Source organism: Rhinolophus hipposideros (genome assembly GCF_964194185.1).
Source record: "Rhinolophus hipposideros genome assembly, chromosome: 4".
Lineage (NCBI taxonomy): Eukaryota > Metazoa > Chordata > Mammalia > Chiroptera > Rhinolophidae > Rhinolophus > Rhinolophus hipposideros.
In genome coordinates this window covers 33,969,676-33,988,625 of record NC_138050.1, presented here as the reverse complement: position 1 = coordinate 33,988,625, position 18,950 = coordinate 33,969,676, and the positions used below count along the sequence as shown (strand labels likewise).

The window sequence follows — 18,950 nt, the reverse complement described above, 5'->3', positions numbered from 1 at the left end:
CGGCTCCAGCTCACCCACCGGCGGCACGTGCTGCGCAGTGGCACAGGTGACCGTCACGATCAGGAGGACGAAGTTTAAGAGACTCCGGCCCAGCATCGTCCCAGCCGCCAACGCCGCAACAAGTCGCTTGCAGGGACCGCGAGAGAAACCTCCGGAGCTCAGCGCAGACCGCGCCCCCGCCACCGCGTGACCGGCGACCAGGACCGCACCACGCGAGGTTGGGGAGGTGGGCAGGGCGTGGAGGAGACGGGGCGAGACGGTGAGGACAGGGCTTTTCTGCGTCGCCGAAAGGGAACAAGGAGCCTTCCCGGATGGAGGAGAGGTCTGCAGGAGGGACCTGCAGGATGGGAGTCAGCGCCCGCGTTAGGACCGTGCTGTTGGTCACATACCCCCCTCCCCGCCGGCAATGGTTGGGCCGAGCCAAAGTCCCGCCCCCGCGGGTGCGACGGCGGAACTTCTCTCCCGGGCTTGCCCTGCCGAACTTCGCGCGACCTCGCGCGGCCCCTGGAAGCCTGAAGGTGGGGGCCTCCTCACGCCCGGCCGCCGCTGACACGAAGGCGGAGGTCCCGCTCCTCTCCGGGCCTGGTGCCTTCGGTGCAGCGTCACCAGACCGCCCAGGACGGTCTGCGCTCCAGCCACTCGGTGCCGAATGCCCACCAAACGGACCCGACTTAAGAGTCTCACAAGGCGGGCCCCAAACGCGACCCTCCCCATCTTTGTCCTCCGAGGAGAGCAGGCCAGAAGTGGGTGAGGTGATTAGTGTCAGGGGCCGAGAGGGGGGATAACCTAACCCCCACGGGATAACCTAACTCCCCAGTTAGGCTTTCACGGCCGAGCTGGCGAATCCCAGAACTGAGGCTGCAGTTATTTGCACTAAGACACGGGTGGAATGACCACGCAGAACTGCCAGCCTTCCTCACTCTGTGTTTTCACCTACTGAAGGGCTTTAGGTTATCAGATTTGAGCAAAACCTGGGAGAAGGGTAGCTTCAGCTGAAACACAAGTAAATGTACAGGTGTATTTGCTTGGCAGTCGTGCCCTCTATGGAAGCTGTCGCTGGTAGGATGAGTTGCTCTAAAGTCCAACAAGAAATCATCCTCTCTGGGTTCCGTTTTCTGATTGAGTCCCTTTGACATTCCAACTAGCATGTTAAAATGTTTTTGTAAAACCGAGAATACTGGCACCAACATTTAATATATTTATTTTTTTCTTTTGTGTGTGTGTGTGTGTGTGTGTGTGTGTGTGAAATTGCAATTTTACCCATTTATATTGATTGCTTAGAAAAATAATCTCATTGGATATTAGGAAATGAGAATTTGATGTGTGGGGGTTTCTTTTCTAAACTTTTTTTTTTTTTTTGGTAGATGACAGCATTCCTTTTTGAGGAGGAGGAAGTTTGACTTTTGAAACATGTCATATGATTAAAGTGGTTCCTAATTAAACAGTAAGCAAGCAGATCATAGAAATATTCATTATTTCAAAATACGTTTACTGTGTCAAGCATTTCTCCAGACACTGAGGATAAGCAGAGATAAAAAAAAAAAAAAGACAGCGTTCTTCCCTCAGGAGATTTACAGTCTAGATGAGAAATGGACAGTAAACATCGTACATACAATTTATATAAGATGTTAGAAGGCAGTAGATGTTATGGAGAAAAAGCAGAGTAAGGGAGATCAAGACTGGGGAGAGGCGCCATGTTGAATCTGATGGATAGGATAGGCATTGTTGAGAAAGTGACCTTTGAGCAGAGATCTGAAGGAGGTGAAGGAGGTAATCTTGTGGATGCCTGAGGAAGAGTATTCCAGACAGGGATCAGCTGGTGCAAAGGCTTAACTGTGAGAACATGCCTGGCGTGTTAGGCTAAAGCAAGGAAGTCAATGTGGGTGGAGCAGAAGGAAGAGGAGAAAAAAAGTAGATGAAATCGAAGAGGTAAGATGGGGAGGGCAGATTATATTGGCCATTGGAGCCATTATAAAGAACTGGGTTCATTCAGGGCAAATATGTAACGTGTAAATAGGTCAAATTATCTTGGACCTTAAAATAACTGTCAGAGTAGAGGATTCCCATCTTTGAGTACATAAAATAGCTATTTGATTGGAAGGTCATTTACCTCAAATACTACTGAGGGCACTTTAAACATGTCACTACACATTTTTTCCTCTATGCAAGGGTATTAAGTGGTAACCAGGTTGTGTGGCAAACTAAGATCCTTTATGCAAAAAACTTATGTCAATTGGCATAATATTCTTAGGCACAATTTCCTTATAATTTTGCATTTAACTTTCAAAGGTCTTTTATATACTGTTGATTTGATTTTCGGGCAAATTAAAAGTTTAAATATACTACCCTAAAATTATACCATTATATGCATTTTTTTCTCGAACATACCTGTTTTAAAAACTGCTCCATTCTTTAATACTAGAAATGTACAGAAAGCCAAGGTAAGACGTGGCCATAGGAAATTTTGCCATGGTTTGCGGCATAACTGACATGTTAATGGAAAATGGTATTTAAATGTACAAACGAATGACTGTGTTGGCGGGAAGGGTGGTTCAAATACTATCTCCACAGCAAACATCAAGTATAAGACTTGGATAACCTGTTTATAAGAGTCAGCATTAGTAATCAAATTGTTTATCAGAATAGCTGAAGTTCTTGGCAAGCTGTGGACCTTTTCTAATCTACCTAACATTCCTAGGTTCCTGAGGTGGAGACTGGATTTAAAATCATTGCAATCAAATCACCCCACCCTAAATGAAATCTACCACACATAACACCACATTACCCAGAACAGGTATGACTTGATTTATAAAACTGAATATTCAAAAATTTGTTCAAGAAGATCAAGAAATACGGAGATGGTATTTCAGTTCTAAAAACAAACATTTACGAGAGTATTTGCCAATGAGTTGTTTAATTTTAAAAAAGCCTTAGTATTTTTAAAATATAATCTGAGTTTCAGAAACAGATTTTTGCCCATCTTTTTAGGAGAATAAAAGTTGTAAAAAATGGAAAATCAGAGGTCACACAAAATTGTTACATGATTTTCTTTCTCCAGTAGCTTTATCACACTAAGAGTATGTACCTTGTATTTTACTCTTCTGTAGAAAAATATGTTAAATCATTACCTTCAGCTCAAGGCATTACACTACACACCTACAAATTTAGTGCTCACATTTAATCCGATTATCTCCGCATATTATGTGAAAATAAAATAATTATTTTAATTATCCTTCCCTTTTAACTTATCTTTCTGTTCCTTTGTGGAACATTTTTGATGTCTTAATTGAATCTCTGACATATTAGAGTTTGAAGAACCATTTATCCCATTTCCACTGTCTTTGATAAGGCACATGGTTCTGATTTGTCAATTTGTCAAATAATTTGTCAAAATTATTTGTCAATTGTGCTCAAATCTAATAATCTCTAAATCTTGTTGTTCTGACTTCATATTTTTGCATTGTTTCACTTTACATAAACCATTATAGTTACCTATATAATGCTCCAACCAGTTGTTTCTCATATAAGTTTGTGGTAAATTCATGTATTCTTTGAATAAATTTTGAGCACTTACTCTAGGTATTGGGCAACTAGTCAACAAATAATCCCTGCCCACTTGGGTCTTTCAGTCTCATGGTAGAGAATAATGAAGATGGAGGAGAAACTGTAAATCAAATGAATATCTTGAAAACATTCAATACATTTAACTCATTATGCTATATTCTAACCTCTGATTTAATATCGTGGGTGTTTCACCAACCTCAATTCCACTGCATTATGTGATTTGGATGAGCCATATCCTTATCCTTAGTCTTACCTCTGGAGGTTGGCCCTGGTTGGCCTGACATTTAAGGTTACCCTAACCCTCTTGCCCCAGTGCTTGACTTCAGTCTTAGTCATTTGGACTCTTGAATCCAATATGCTGTGGTTCGAAGCTCAGGGCTTTTGCTGCATGCTTGAGGCACTTGTCTTTTCTCTTCTAGCAGGAAAGAGGAAGCTAGTAGTCCCCATTGCTGCCGGCATGCATGCTGTAAACTTGAAGGGAGCCACCTAAGGATGAATAGATACTGTGGATAGCACAGAGGAAAGAGATGGAAAGAAACTGGGTCATTTGGACATTGTTAAGCTGCTAGATCAACCCATCACAGATTCTGTCGAAAAACCAGACACTTCATTAACGTGAGTCACTACTCTTCTTTACTGTTTTCGCTAGGTCACGTTGGTTTGCCTGCAAGTTGATTTATTGTACCTGAGAGCATCTTAACAGACGTACACACTAAAATAGGTATTTCTGCCTTATCAAGACCAGAGTGGGATTTATTGTAAAGCTATAACACTTAAGTTTTAAGACCTTCCTTGCTCGCACCTCTTCCAAGCCTTATACCCAATTTTACACTTGTAATTCTTTTCCTTAAAAAGGACCATCCAAATTGTATGAGCTTCAGGCCTCTCAAAACCTGGATCTACCATCAGCTATTTTGGGGAGAAAACTTCCACCTTTTCTCTCCAATCCCCTCAATTCATGTTTTTCTAGGGGAGGAGTGACTTACCTAATTAGTAAATAGCCGGGTTACTGCACATGTGTGGCCTTGCCTCTCTGGCTGTCTCATTCAGACCTGCCTGCCCACAGTGGTAAGCTCACTGCCGCAAGCCCTAGATGACAAAAGTGGCAGGGGAAGCAGTTGCCGCCTTTGACCACATCTTCCCAAATTGGCACCTCTCCAATAAATTTTTTTTAATGCTACGTTAATGTGATGGCTGCAAAGATTCTGAAGAAAGCATCACAAAAGGCTGACTCAGAGATGTGGAAAGAAGGTAGTCAAGGAATGGCGCCTTCTGTGAGTATTTGCATCTGCTGCCCTCAGTTTATTCCCCTTCATGTTAGAAACTGGCTGTGCCCTTGGGAAGCAGTTTGTATTTGTCAAGTGACTGTATGAATTCATCCCAGAGGAGAAAGAGTTGGGACCTCAGGTCCAAGCTGTTTCCTCTGTTCCAGCTTACTCAGCAATCGAGCTGATATTGATACCCATCTGATGACTGTATATATTTCTCAATTGTTTCTCAACTTGGAATGATAAGGAGAAGAATTATCATTCTGAAATGACAACAGACGTTAGCAATAGCAATTATAGTAATAATGTATGTATGAAAAGTACTAAATGACCAACTAAAAGTACCAAGCTGATCACTAGATGTTTATGAAAGATACATATGCCATAAAATATGAATTCCTGCTCTAAGGAGTTTACAACTGGAAAAGAAAATAGCACTAACAGATATATATCAACTTTTGAAGCTGACCACAATTCACACATATTAGGTTGAACCATATGAAATTGCCATTTTTGTAGGTTAAAAAGTAGTTGACTATCGACACTCAATAGCCAACCTAATGTGACCAACATCCAACACAGTCACAGTTATTTGACTTGACTTGGAAGCTGCTGCCACCACACTGTAGATGTCTGTAGACTTCCAGTGGCTCCTGCTTCCCCTCACCCTTTGAAGATTTTTCACACCTGGCTCATTATCACTGTTTCTGACATGAGCACTGTCAGCATGCTTGGGGATTGAAATATCCACAAAGACAGACCTTCCAATATGCCTGTTTCTTGACCTCTTGCGATGTTCTTGGCCTCTGTTTTATCTCTGATACCCAATTCCACGATTGTATCTTACACATCGCATCTTACTTCATTTTGCTTTGGAATACCACTCTTTTGATTCTCTTCTTTGTCACTGGCCACCTCTTGAATAGCCTCTGTTGGGTTCTCCTCGTCTGCTGACCTCTCTCTGTAGGGATGTCCCAGGGCTTAGTCTACAGATGTCTTTTTATTCCCCTATGCTCACCCCCTTTTTCCCTATGCTCATTCCCTTTTTTTTTCCTATGCTCACCCCTTATATGATGTTATCCAATCTCATGACTTTAATGCCTTTTCTATATTGAATGACTCTTAAAGTTATGTCACTAGCTCGGAACTGTCCCTTGAACTCAGACTCTCATATCTAGCTGTCTTCTCAACGTCATTTACTTTGGATAGCTAATAGGCATCTTAAACTTAGCATGACTGAAAATGAACTCTTTTCTTTCTGTTCCTGTGTCTTTCTCAATCGTCCCTAAATGGCAGTAAATGGCAGTTCTATTTTCTAGTTTGCTTACGCCAAAGATCTTAGTTACCTTTGACTCTTCTCTTGCTTACCACACACCCAGCACACCGACAATTCCTATCGGCTCTACCTTCAAAATATATTGTTTGCAGAATCCAACCACTTCCCACCACTTCTACCTCTGCCTTGTTCTAAGTTACTCTCATCTGGATTGTTGCAATAACCTTGTAATTGGTATCCCTGTTTTGTCCATCACCCATTTAATCTTCACATAAATCAGGTTGTGTCAGTCCTCTCCTGAAAATCCTCCAGTGACTTCCCACCTTATTCAGAATGAAGACAATGTTCTTACTATAGTCGATAAGGCCACTTATGATCTGGCTAGCTTCCTGCTACTTCTCTGACCTCATATCCTACCAGCTTCACCTTTTCTCATGGTGCTTCAGCCACAGTGGTCTTCCACACTGGACTTCAAACAAGTCAAGAATGTCCCATCTGAGGAACTTTGTATTTCCTGCTCCCTCTCCCTGGAATGTTCTTTCCTAGATATCTATGTGGCTTACACAAATGCTGAAATAGCCCCCTATTAGGCAGGCCTTCCTACAGCATCGTATAAAGTCTATGTCTCCACAGGTACTCCTTGTCCTCCTTTCCCCACTTGACCTGACTTTAAACATTATCATCATCTGGTTTAATACATATTTGCTTTCTTTGTTTAGCATCTGTCTCCTGACCAGAATGTAAGCTCCATGAGAGCAGGGATTTTTTGTTGTTGTTGTTTACTGCTTATTCTCAGCACCTAAAACAATGTCTGGCACATAATAGTATTCATTAACAAATAGGTATTTGTTGAATAAATAAAATAACTAAAGGAACTGCATTAGCATCATATACCAAATTGTGTTTAAAATAAGATAAGGTATTACCAAATTACAAATGGATTGTTTCCAAAAGTTTTTAAGTCTGATGTTTGGAAATCAATATGCATTTTTTCATATGAATATAAAGTAGGTGCTGTTATAATCCTCATCTTATGGTTGAGAAATTTGAGGCCTAGGTTAAGTGACTGTACTTAGGTTTCTGATTCCAAGGCTTATAACCGGGGCACTAAATTCCCAGGCCAGATCACAGCACCTCTGTGAGTCATATAGTTCTGATTTAAGGTATTCTACAAAAAGGAAGAACTACAATGGAAGACACCTATCTGATACATGAACAGCTGTATTTAGAGTCTAGACTGACCTCCTCGCTTTCTAGATTGTTCACTCAACTACACCTCTTCCTTGATAGTTCTTTCTGCTTTGATCATCCTATCTGCTTTCTTCCTATACATAAGCCTCCCTATTTTCCTGCCCCTCTCTAGCTTAGATTCCATGATCCATCATTTCAAACAGACATTTGCCAATATATGACATGTCTTGCTTTTTGTCCTTTCATTGCCCACGCTGTAAAACCCCAACCCTCGATGGACACAACTATGCATATCTTCTACATACCTGCACCTTGGCTGCTGAGTTCTGCTCTACAGAGTAGGTATCATAAATTCAAAACAAAGAAATCTACTGGGCTCTCAGTACTATGTAGCAAATCTGTGATTCTCATGCACTTTATCTCTCCGTTAACTCTTTTAAACCCTCTTCTCAAAACTTTTTTTTTTTTTTTTTTAAGATTTTATTGGGGAAGGAACAGGACTTTATTGGGGAACAGTGTGTCTTCCAGGATTTTTTTTTCCCAACTCAAGTTGTTGTCCTTTCAGTCTTAGTTGTGGAGGGCACCGCTCAGCTCCAGGTCCAGTTGCCATTTCTAGTTGCAGGGGGGCACAGCCCACCATCCCTTGCGGAAGTCAAACCGGCAGCCTTGTGGTTGAGAGGACACTCCAACCAACTGAGCCATCTGGCCACGCAGGAGCTGAGTGGCAGCCTATTGACTTCATTCTAGTTGCGGTGGGCGCAGCTCACTGGCCCATGTGGGAATCGAACCAACAGCCTCATTTCCCAGAGCTCGCTCTCTAACCAACTGAGCGACCTGTCCTCCCCTCTTCTCAAAACTTTGATCATCTACTGTTTCTTCCATTACTTTCAGATTACCTTTTCTTCTTCATGGAGAAAATATAAATTTCAGAACTACCTCAGTTCCCTGCAACCAAATCTACATATGGGTCTATACCTATGCCCATTCTTTGCACTTCTTTCCTGCTATGTTGGAGAGCTTGTCCCTCCTATTTAAGTCCAGTCTATCCACTTGCCTTTTGGGTTTTCACCTCTACTTTCTATTCAGGAATACCATGTTACAAATTATGCCTTGTCTCTCTTGCATCTTCAACCTCTTCTTCTCTATTGGCTTCTTGACCCTAGCATTTAAGCATACTCATGTCTCTTCTATGTTAAGGAAAAAAATATTCTCCCCTGGATCCTGTTGTTAACTTCACTCTCTGTAACCCAAGTCCTCAACAGAGCAGTAAACTGGAAATTCCCAAACACGAATCCATGGACTAGTATCAGATTATCAGGAGATGTTTATGCATTTGTGGCAAAATAAGAAACAAATAAGTTAATACTGTTCATGTCTACCCATTTAGCAAGTTCAAGATATACATGTCAGATTAAGGTTACCAGTCGTCTTTTTCTGAGGATTATCTTTTATTTTGATGTTATAGACTTCGAACATTTTTTTTTTTGAAATTTAATGCTTTTTATAAAATTATGGTGTTGGTAAAATTTTTAAAAATATTTCTGCTTGGCAAAACAAAAACTTGCTAGTCCTGTCTAAACAATACAATTTTTTTTTGCATTTATTACTGTTCCTTTAAATTAAAAAGTGTGGAACCCACTTTGTTATATCTATTTCCTTATCTCTCAGTCACCCACCAACACTTTCTAATCTGGATATCAAATCAGAAATACTCTTCCTGAGGTACCCAATGAGCTTTGCAATGCAAAAGACAATTTGATTTCACTGCATGTTTCAGTGTGTTAGATAAAACTGACCACTCCCTTTTCCTTAAAAAGCTCCCCTTTTATGACATCCATTATATTACATTCTACTGGTTTTCTGAATCCTTCCTGGACTTCCTTTCCTCAGTCTTTTGCCAGCTCCTTCTGTACAAAACTGCATTACTGTGGGAAATCCTAGGATTCTATCCTATGTACTTGTGTTAATCTATGCTGTCTCCACGGTGATCTCATTCCCTCCTATAGCCTCTATGTCCAGATTCTGTATCTGACATGTCCACATGGTATTTCGTAGGCACTTCATGACAAGCCAGAAACTAAGCTCATCAGATTTACCTTCTCGCTCCAGATCTGCTCTTCCTCCCTCTCAGTAAGTGGCTTCACCACCCATTCTTATGCTCAAGCCGGAAATGCAGGAGTTGCTCTCATTTCTCTCTTTCCTTAGCTCTTACATATAATCTCAATCATGAAGATAGTTAATTATGTTTTAAACCATCCTGAAATTTGTCACCCTCTCTCTACTCTCACTGCCAATGCCCAGGTTCAGGCTATCATAATTTCTTGCTTTCAACACTTCAATTTCTTCCTACCTGGACTCATAGTTTTCTCTCTCCCCCTTCTCCAAAACATCCTGTAAATTGAAATCAGAATGGTCTTTTAGATATGAAAATTGAATACTCTCACTTCCTTACTTAATAGCTCTCAGTGATTTCCCATTACCTTAGAGTCAAGTCCAGAATTCTCAACATGGCTCAGAAGGCTCTGCTCGGAAGCTGAATTGCTTCTGAGCTTTTGTTGCTCATTACTACTCCCCCAGTCATTCCCTTTCAGCCAAAGAAATTCTTCCAAAACACCGTGATCTGTCCTGCCTCAGTGTTCCTGCTAACTGGGTTCCTTTGCGTGGAATATTCTCTCCTATGCATACCTTCACACATACAACTCCTACTCATCAGCTTATGTCCTCCTTGACCTACATCTTTCCAAAGTTTAGTCACCATATTAGTCAGTTCTCAGCTATCCTGTACTTTTCCTTGTGAATTCTTTGCACACTTAAAATTATTTATTGTTTGTTTGAAGTATGCCTTCCTTAATAATCTGTAAACTCTTATTAAGACAGGGACAATGTCTATGTTGTTTATTACTATATCTGCAATATCTAGCACAATGCCTGATATGCACTGGTGTATAATACATATACGATGATTAATTGACTGATTACTTATAGAACTCAGGACCCTACCCTCGAAATAACAATGCTTTGTGGCAAAATGTATTCAAGTTCTAACTGAGGTTCTACAAGGCTGTCTTCCTTCTCTTTCCTCAACCATACTTCTTTCATTCTCTCTCTCTCTCTCTCTCTCTCTCTCTCTCTCTCTCTCTCTCTCTCTCTCTCTCTCGCTCTTTCCATACACACAAATAGTATTCAGTCTCCAGCCTTTCTATAGAAAGTCTCCAATTTGTGATGGGCATTAAAGAAGTGTGAGTTCTGGAAGAAGGACTAGGTTGAGCATGGCTGAGGGGTCACCTAGGGTGAAACACCTTGGGGATTAGGCTTTTATCTCTGAGTATCTCTGAGATAAGCTTTCCTTCTATTCTCCAGGCTCAAAAGTAAAGTTTCAGGGATTTTCTTTTTTTAGTAAAGATGTAGGAAGCAGAGATTTGTCTACTGTTTGGGTCTCCTCAAAGAACCAAATTATGGCTTTGTTTAATCTGTAAAAAATTTTTTGTTTCTTATTTCAGTATTTTCTACTATTTATTCCTTTCTACTTTTTTTGGATTTATTTCAGCTTTTTCCCAGCTTTGTAAGTTGGAGGCTTAGCTCATTAATTTGGAATATTTTTCTTTTCTATTATAAGCATAAAGACTATACATTTAGTTTAAATCTTGAAATTAATTAAATTTATAATTTCTACTTTTGCTACCTCCCTAATGTTTTGATATGTAACATTTTCATGATAATTTGGATGATTTTATAATTTTAATTTGATTTCTTCTTTGACCTATGAGTTTTTTAAAATGTATGTTTAAAAAATTTTCCAAATGTGGAGAATTTTGAATTTATCTTTTAAAAACACTCCATGTGTGCTTGAACTTTCTTTCTTCCTTAGCTCTGTGTTAATTTCTATAATATAAATTCCAAGAGGGAGTAGTTTTGCATGTTTGATGGTTTTCTTTATATGATATATATTTCTTCTATGGTTAGTATATTGGAGAATGGTAAAGAAATTGGTCTTCCATAAATTCCAAAGGAGGCAACTCTATGTGAATGATAGGAATCACTTGCAAAATATCAGTTAACTTTGTAAGTTATCGTTTGTTATAGTTTCTCAATAATTCATTGCATTTTGAGGAATACATGGTCTTTTTTTGTTCCTTTTTTATTTTTGGAGGCTAACTATGGCTAAGGGTGGAATCAATTTTTGTGTAAAATGTTCATTATATATTCTTTAGGTCACACTTTATAATTATACCGTTCAGTTCTCTGAGTGTTGTCTGCTTGATTTATTAATTATTGAGAGAGGTAAGCTACATACCTACAGTGATGGTAGATTTGCCAGTTTTTCCTTGTAGTTCTCAGTTTTTGAGGTTGTTATTAGATGCATGCAAGTTTAGAACTGTTTTATCTTCATAGTGAAATCACTCTTTTACCATTATATAGTAACCTGGTTTATGTCTATAATTCCTTTTGTTTTGAATTTGTAACTAACATAGCTATAATGTTTTTTTTTAGAATATCTTTTTTACATATACTGACTTTCTGAATTCTTATGTTTCTTTAAACGATTTTTGCTCAGTATTTAAAAATCCAGTTGAAAACTTTTGGAACAGTTGGCTCATTTATGTTTCTTGTGATGGCTAACATTTTCACATTTATTTCTGCTATTATATTATGTGCTTTCCCCTTTTTTCTCTGTTTTGCCTTCTTTTGAGTTAATGTCTTTTTCTGCTTGTTGGATGATATATGCTCTTTGTCTTCTTTTAGTGGTTACCCTAAGTATTTTAATTTGCCTATTTAACAGAGTCTATTTAGAGTCTGTTAGTCAATAGAGTCTAAAGTTAGATTTTTTCCTCCTCTTAAACAAATCAACGACCTTGTAATAATTTAAGTCCAACCCCCCAGTTTAATGCTATTATCTAATATCTAATATTTCAGTTTTAACATCCCTTTTACAAATTAAACATTATTGTTGCTCTTTTATATACAGTCAGTTTTACCAATTATCTTCAATACTTTTGCTTAACATTTCTTCTGGTATCACTGTCCTTCCCTCTGGGATCATTTTCCTGCTGCCTAGACTTTGTTTTAATTTCTTTTAAGAACGATCTATTGTGATACATTTTCTCAATTATTGCCTGTTGACAATGTCTTTATTTTGTTTTAGTGCAGTTTTGTCTTTTTCTTGAAAGATAGTTTCATAAGAGTGTAGCATTCTAGGATGACAATTATTTTCTCTCAGCTCATGGAAGATACTCTTCTGTTGTCGTTGGCTTCATATCTGCTCGTGAGAAGCCAGCAATCAGCTGAATTACTATACTTTTGTGAGTGATAACTCTTTTCTTTTTGGCTGCTTTGAAGATGAAACTTTTTTGTATGTAGCCCTGCAGTTCCATAATGTGTTTAAGTATGTGTTTTCATTTATCATTCTTGGGATTCACTAGGATGTCTGAAAAATTCTCAGTTGTTACCTCTATTACCTTTGTTCCATTTTTTCTATTACCTACATCTATTATCTCTTTCTACTTCAACTGGGCACATATTAGACATTCTCATTACATTCTCTGTGTCTCCTAATCCTTATTTTATCATATATTCCATCTCCTTGTCTCTGTAAGCTATATCTGATTTCATTAATTCAGATATATACTAATTCATTAATTCCCTCTTTGGCTGTGTTTAATTTGATGTTTAATCCATCCACTGAATTTTTAATTATTTTTTTCATGCAAATCTGCTTAGTCTTTTTATAATTTCATATTTCTTGTTTATATTCTGTCTTGTTTTATTTCTTTCAACATATTAAATGTAATTATTTAATATTCTGCATTTTTTATTTTATTTACTTTTTTTGGTTCTCACTAATGGTGACTTGTTTCTCTGTGAATTTTTAATTTTCATTGTGAGCTTATTTTCTTTGACATATTTTTGGGTAGGATTTAAGGTCGGAAAGGCAGAACCAATTGAGACAACTTTAAACTGAATTCTCTCCTTGAGATTTATTTTCTTTTTAAATCAGAGGTAGTGTGATTGGGTGTCACCCACTTGTGGTTACATCTCAGAAAAATTTTTTTCCCCTTCCTTTCCACTCAGTGCCAAGCATAAGACAAAATATTGCCTTATTACTCCATTCTGTAATAAAATTTCTCATGCACAGTTACCCTGAATGTAGTCATAAATTTCCTCCTGGGTGAGTCCAGGCTCCTACCTCCAGTATCTTGGGCATTTGTCAAAGCAAAAGCTGAAAGACTGCAGGATTTGGCAGAAACTTTCAGGTGAGAGCTACCTTTGGTACTCATTTGTCTCTGAGGATTCCTGTTTTCCCTTTGTTTGATATCTGCAGATTCTTTACTTTCATGTACATGAGTGGTGTTTAAAAATATTTAAAAATATTTTATCTAGTATATTAGTTGTTTAAATAAGGAGTGCCATTCATGGTATCTTATCTGTACCTGTTTGCTGTACCTGCTTTTGTAAAATAAAGGTGACTCTCCCCCACTCCTCCTGGGTTTGATGTGAGTGAGAGGAGAATTCTCAGGAAAGAAGAAAAGAGAAGTCAGTACATTTACTACTTATTAGTTTGGGACTCTGTGTAGCTAAATGGTAGGTCTATCAGCACCATCCCTCCAACTCCAACATATGTATGAGTTGCAGTAATGGGGGTAGATAAGAAGAAAGAGTAGTAAATGTGTCCCCAGACATATAAAATGACTTTTCATCTTTCACTTATTACTTACACCATATGGCAGATTGATCAACAATTTTCTAATATTAAAGAGAAAACTGAGGATTCTGATTACAGTTGGAACAGGGCAAAATGTGGAATTTCTTAGAATATGTTTGTTATATACCGTGTTTCCCTGAAAATAAGACCTAGCCAGACAATCAGCTCTAATGCGTCTTATGGAGCAAAAATTTATGTAAGACCTGGTATTATAAGACCCGGTCTTATATTTTACTATAATATAAGACTGGGTCTTGTATTAATTTTTGCTCCAAAAGACACGTTAGAGCTGATTGGCTGGCTAGGTTTTATTTTTGGGGAAACATGGTAGGAAAATATTAACATTGGACTGAAAAATGATACTTTATATTCTATGAACCCAATCACTATTAAATTATATAATGTGTTAAAAAGAAAATAATTTATTAGGTTTAGAAATAAAACCCTAACTGCAAGAAAATTAAATCTGTTATATATAACACAGAGGACTTAAAACTGATAAAGTACATTTCAAAAATTTTTTAAATGAAAAGTGCACTGGGTAAGGGTATGAACAGCAAAATCCAAAAGGGTCATTTAGAGTTAGAGGAGAGGATTTCTAACCTAGGAAGGTGTAGCAAGAGCAAAACGTATAACTTAGCTGGTCAGTAGTTAACGTGGAGTAAAAAATTAGGTGAGTTGATGTGACAGAATTTTTAAGACAGCTGAATGTAGGGTCAAAGGGTGAATGCTGCAGTCAATGAAACTGAGGATGGGAGACTCAATGAAGAGAAAGACTATGAACCAGGTTTCAGGTGTGTCCAGGACACTGCTGAAGAACAATGCAGAATTGTAACGATAATGGACGTGGATGGTATGTGCTTCAAGGACGAAGTTAATGGGTAGGGATAATGAGGGGTTTCAAAACTGGTACTTGGGGCCATGGTATATGATTCTCCAACCCTGGGTGCACTGGAATGAGAGCTGAATTCAGCTTGGGATAAATCAGGAAGGGCATTTTCATGGGAGAATCAAGAGGAAATTTGTTTATTGGAAATTTTTGTTTACCCTTCTGCTAGATGCTTAAGTCTTTGCCTATTTCTCTACGTTGTGAAAGAACACACAGGGGTGGAATGTAGTTATGGCAGTAAAAGGAATATGGATAAAGAAAAGTTGGTAACCATGGGTGCAGAGTGGGAAGAGGTAAAAGAGGCAGTGATGGGATATATAGAAGGCCTTCTAGAGAGGATTTTTGGGCTAAAAATGAAGAACAAGGAAACACGCAAGAAGGTTCTGTTTCTGTAGGCAATTGGGGAAATTATTTTCCTAAACAACAATAGAAAGGGATACATTCAATCAATTCCTGCTGCTGTGCTTTAAAGCTTATGTAAACTAGGATTTATAGGCTAAGGAACTGTAGAACACCTCGGTTGGTCTGGGGCCTACTGGTGATTTCCAAACAAGTCACCACACTTTAGAAAGCCATTTTATATACACAGGTAGCATCAGACCTGCATGAGTGCTGGTGATTGACTAAATAGTATCTTTGAATTCTCCTGAACCTAAGTATATCCCTGGTTTTTGTTCTGTTTTTGTTTTTCTAGTATCAATAAAAAAGATAAAAGAAAAAGAAAAAACATGCTGCCTTGGGGGAATATATTTAGCAACAAGATAAGAAAATCAGGATTAATAATGATACAAGTATAAGGGCTAATAAAGAAAAAGAATAAGACATTAGACGTTTAAAGCATTGGTATTTATTATCCTTTTTTATTTCTATGTGATTTGCTGCAGCTGTACATTTTCTATGTACCTGTCAGGTGACAGGGAACTAAGGTTAGAAGTTATGAGTTGATTCTTTACTTTGGAGTCTTACTTATAATTAACTTTCCACTTTTCGAAAGGAATAAAGAGCTGTGCTTTGTTTACTGTTCTCTTCCTTACATTCCACTTAGTATCTGAGGACCAGAAATAGGAAACTGCATGATGGAAAAATAAATTCTAACGAGTAGTGCTACACCCCTGGTTCTCTACTAGGAACACTCAGAACAGGATTGCAAAACCTTTTTAGATTTGTAATATGCTGTGAGAAAAACATCTGCAGATTTTAATTTGTAAGTCCTTGCTATAAGCTCTGAAAATATTCTTTAGGAAATACAAAGGCAGGGTTGAAACACGAGGCTTAATGGAAAGAACACATATTGTTTGTCCATTACAGAAAATAAACCTCAGTAATCTTTATGACAAGTATCCTAGTGACGTAAAATTAAACAGAACTATACTAAATGGTGCCACAGATTTTCCTGGGGTATAGTATACAGAAAAGTCAAATGTCAAAAAGCAAAACACGCCTTAATACCATTAAGTTCCCTTTATTAAATATGCACTTTTTTAAACATTTTGAATTAATAGGTAGGTGAGGAAAGGGGAAATAAAAGTACTGAAGTATTCTTTTTTATTTGTTTCTAATCTTTTCATTAAATGAAATGGATTTCAGTATGTGTGAGCCAGAAAAAAATGTTAGTGGAGTTTACCTGCATTAACCGCCTCAGGCTAATGTTATTATGACAATAGCATAAAAGAACAATATCATGAAAAGTCATTTTTGATTTCTCATCCCAGTTAATGAAAACTATCATGTCATAACAACTTGGTTTATAAAATATATTAAGCTAGCATATTTTATTAGGGTCTTCTGTGTCATGAGTTTAGAATAACTGAGTTGAATGTATTTCCTGCAGTGAGTTGAAGCCATGTACTGATTAATATCCACACAAGGGCTGACCCAGAAACTCCATAGTATTTGTGTGGGTGCTGGGCTATCTGGTTTGCTGAGTCCATTTTAGGATTCAGGCCTATTTTAAGATGTATGGATGTCTCCATTTATTTTAATGATTTATTAACTTTTTTGTGTAGGATGTTAGAATTTTCTATCTATGTTTAGGAAAGCCCAGGCAGGGCCTTAATTTGGGGAAGAGAGAACGAGGAACTAATGTAAGAGTTTCAGCGAGTCATGGTGAAGTGGCTTGTGCTACACTAACCTCACACACAAAAAATCAAACTTTGGACAACATAGTAAAAATTATCTAAAGGTAAGGGAGAGTGACCAAAAGCATGCAGAAACTTGAGAGGAGTTACTCTGATAAGAAGGGAATCATATTTTTAACTCTTTCAACTTAGAACAGGCCGCAGAAAGTACCACAAAGAGTAATTAAAACTCACATATAAAACCTTAAGTTTTACTAGTTGAGGAAATCAGAGGACAGAGTTCCAAGTGACCAAAGAATCTGGAAAGTGAGGAAATCCTGGAAAGGAAAGAGCCAGAAGGAGCCACACTGCCCAAATCTCACTGATCTCTGCCCTACTTGAAGCAACCCAGCTGAAACAAAAAACTGAATAGAGATTTCAGCTACCGAAAGGGGAGATAGAATCTGCAGGTTGACATCAAGCAAGTTAACTGCCTATTATACCAACAAACAATTCAGAGGAACAAAACAGAATCCAGTTTCTACAATGTCTTATTCATAATGTCCAGAATACAATCTAATTATATCAGACATAGGAAGAAACATGTTCAAAAGAAAAGGCAATCAGTGGAGACCGACTCCCAGGTGACCAGATGGTGAAATTAGTGGACAAGGATTTTTAAGGTAGTTCTTATAACTCTGCTCCCGAACAAAGATCTCCTTCTCCCCCCACAAACCCTCTTAATGAATAGGTAGGAAGTTTCAGCAGGGAAAAGGAAACTGTAACAATAATAGGATTAAATGGATTCTAGAAGGGAAAAAACAGTATCTGAAATTTAACAGCAGTTTGGAGATGGTAAAAATAGGTCAATAAACTTGAAAATAGAAAAACTGAAATCATCTAATCTGGAAAATGTGAGCAGTTGAAACGGTGTGGGGTTTTTCTTTGGTTAGAACTTTTATTGTCTAAACCTTTTAAAAAATTGAATTATAGTTGACATACAATATATTAGTTTCTGGTGTGCAGCATAGTGATTCAATATTTTCATACATTACATAATAATCACCTTAAGTCTAGTTGCCATCTGTCACCATACGGCTATTAGTGTTACTGACTGTAATCTCTGTGCTGTACATTACATCCCCGTGACTTATTTGTAACTGGAAGTTTGTACCTCTTAGTACTTTTCACCTATTTCACCTGTACTCCCCCCCTTCCCTCTGGCAACCAGCAGTTTGTTCTCTGTACCTGAGTGTTTGTTTTGCTTTTTTTGATACCACATATAAGTGAAATTATATATTTGTCTTTCTCTATATAACCTACTTTTAGACAAGGTTACTAGACTGGTATTTCAGGAAAATGCTTGGCCAGATTTCAATAGCACTTTAAACAAAATGTCTCAGGATATCCTTATGTGTAAGATTAAAAAAATGTGAACCAGGTGAGTTTTTAGATGCACTCGGTCTGGACCTCTGCCACTCTCCCTGACTGACTTCAGTGCTGTAATGGGGGTTTGTATGAAGTGCAATGATAGAAACAGGGAAGAAACACTTATCTGTCATCTGTGATTTTTAAAAATTCATTTGTTGTCCTCTTTCACTAGAGTATAAACTCCATGAGGGCAGACAATGCATATTTTAAATGTTATCTTCCTAGTTGCCAGGAAGTAGTTCTGCTCTCTGGAATAGGGGCAGGAACTGGGGGAACGTGAATGAGCATGGTGACGACGAATCCAGGACTGCACCATGTTCAGAAATTCAGGCAGACGGAATGTTTGTTCCAGGGAAATGGGTCAGCGGCAGATGATCTCAGGTACCAAGCTAGTGTTGGAGGCAAACTTCCATCTCGAGTGTAGTGTTGCTCAAAGTGTGGTTCAGATCACTTGCTTCAGACGTACCTGGAATGCTTGTGAAAATGTCCATTTTGGGGCTCAATCCTAGACTTGCTAAGCCTGCATCTCTAGGGATAGGTCTTGGGAATCTATAGGTACCCTAAGTGATTCTTA

The 18,950-nt window shown here is 38.2% G+C and overlaps 1 protein-coding gene across 1 annotated transcript in view; it reads right to left on the bottom strand.

The window, feature by feature from the left end:
- Nucleotides 1–965, bottom strand: part of ASAH1 (N-acylsphingosine amidohydrolase 1) — a 33,832-nt gene extending 32,867 nt beyond the window's left edge. The window contains exon 1 of the mRNA XM_081047173.1: nucleotides 19–965. Coding sequence (XP_080903299.1) covers nucleotides 19–96 — 78 coding nt within the window. The 5' untranslated portion in view covers nucleotides 97–965. The remainder of the gene's footprint in view (nucleotides 1–18) is intronic.
- Between the last annotated feature and the right edge of the window lie 17,985 nt (nucleotides 966–18,950).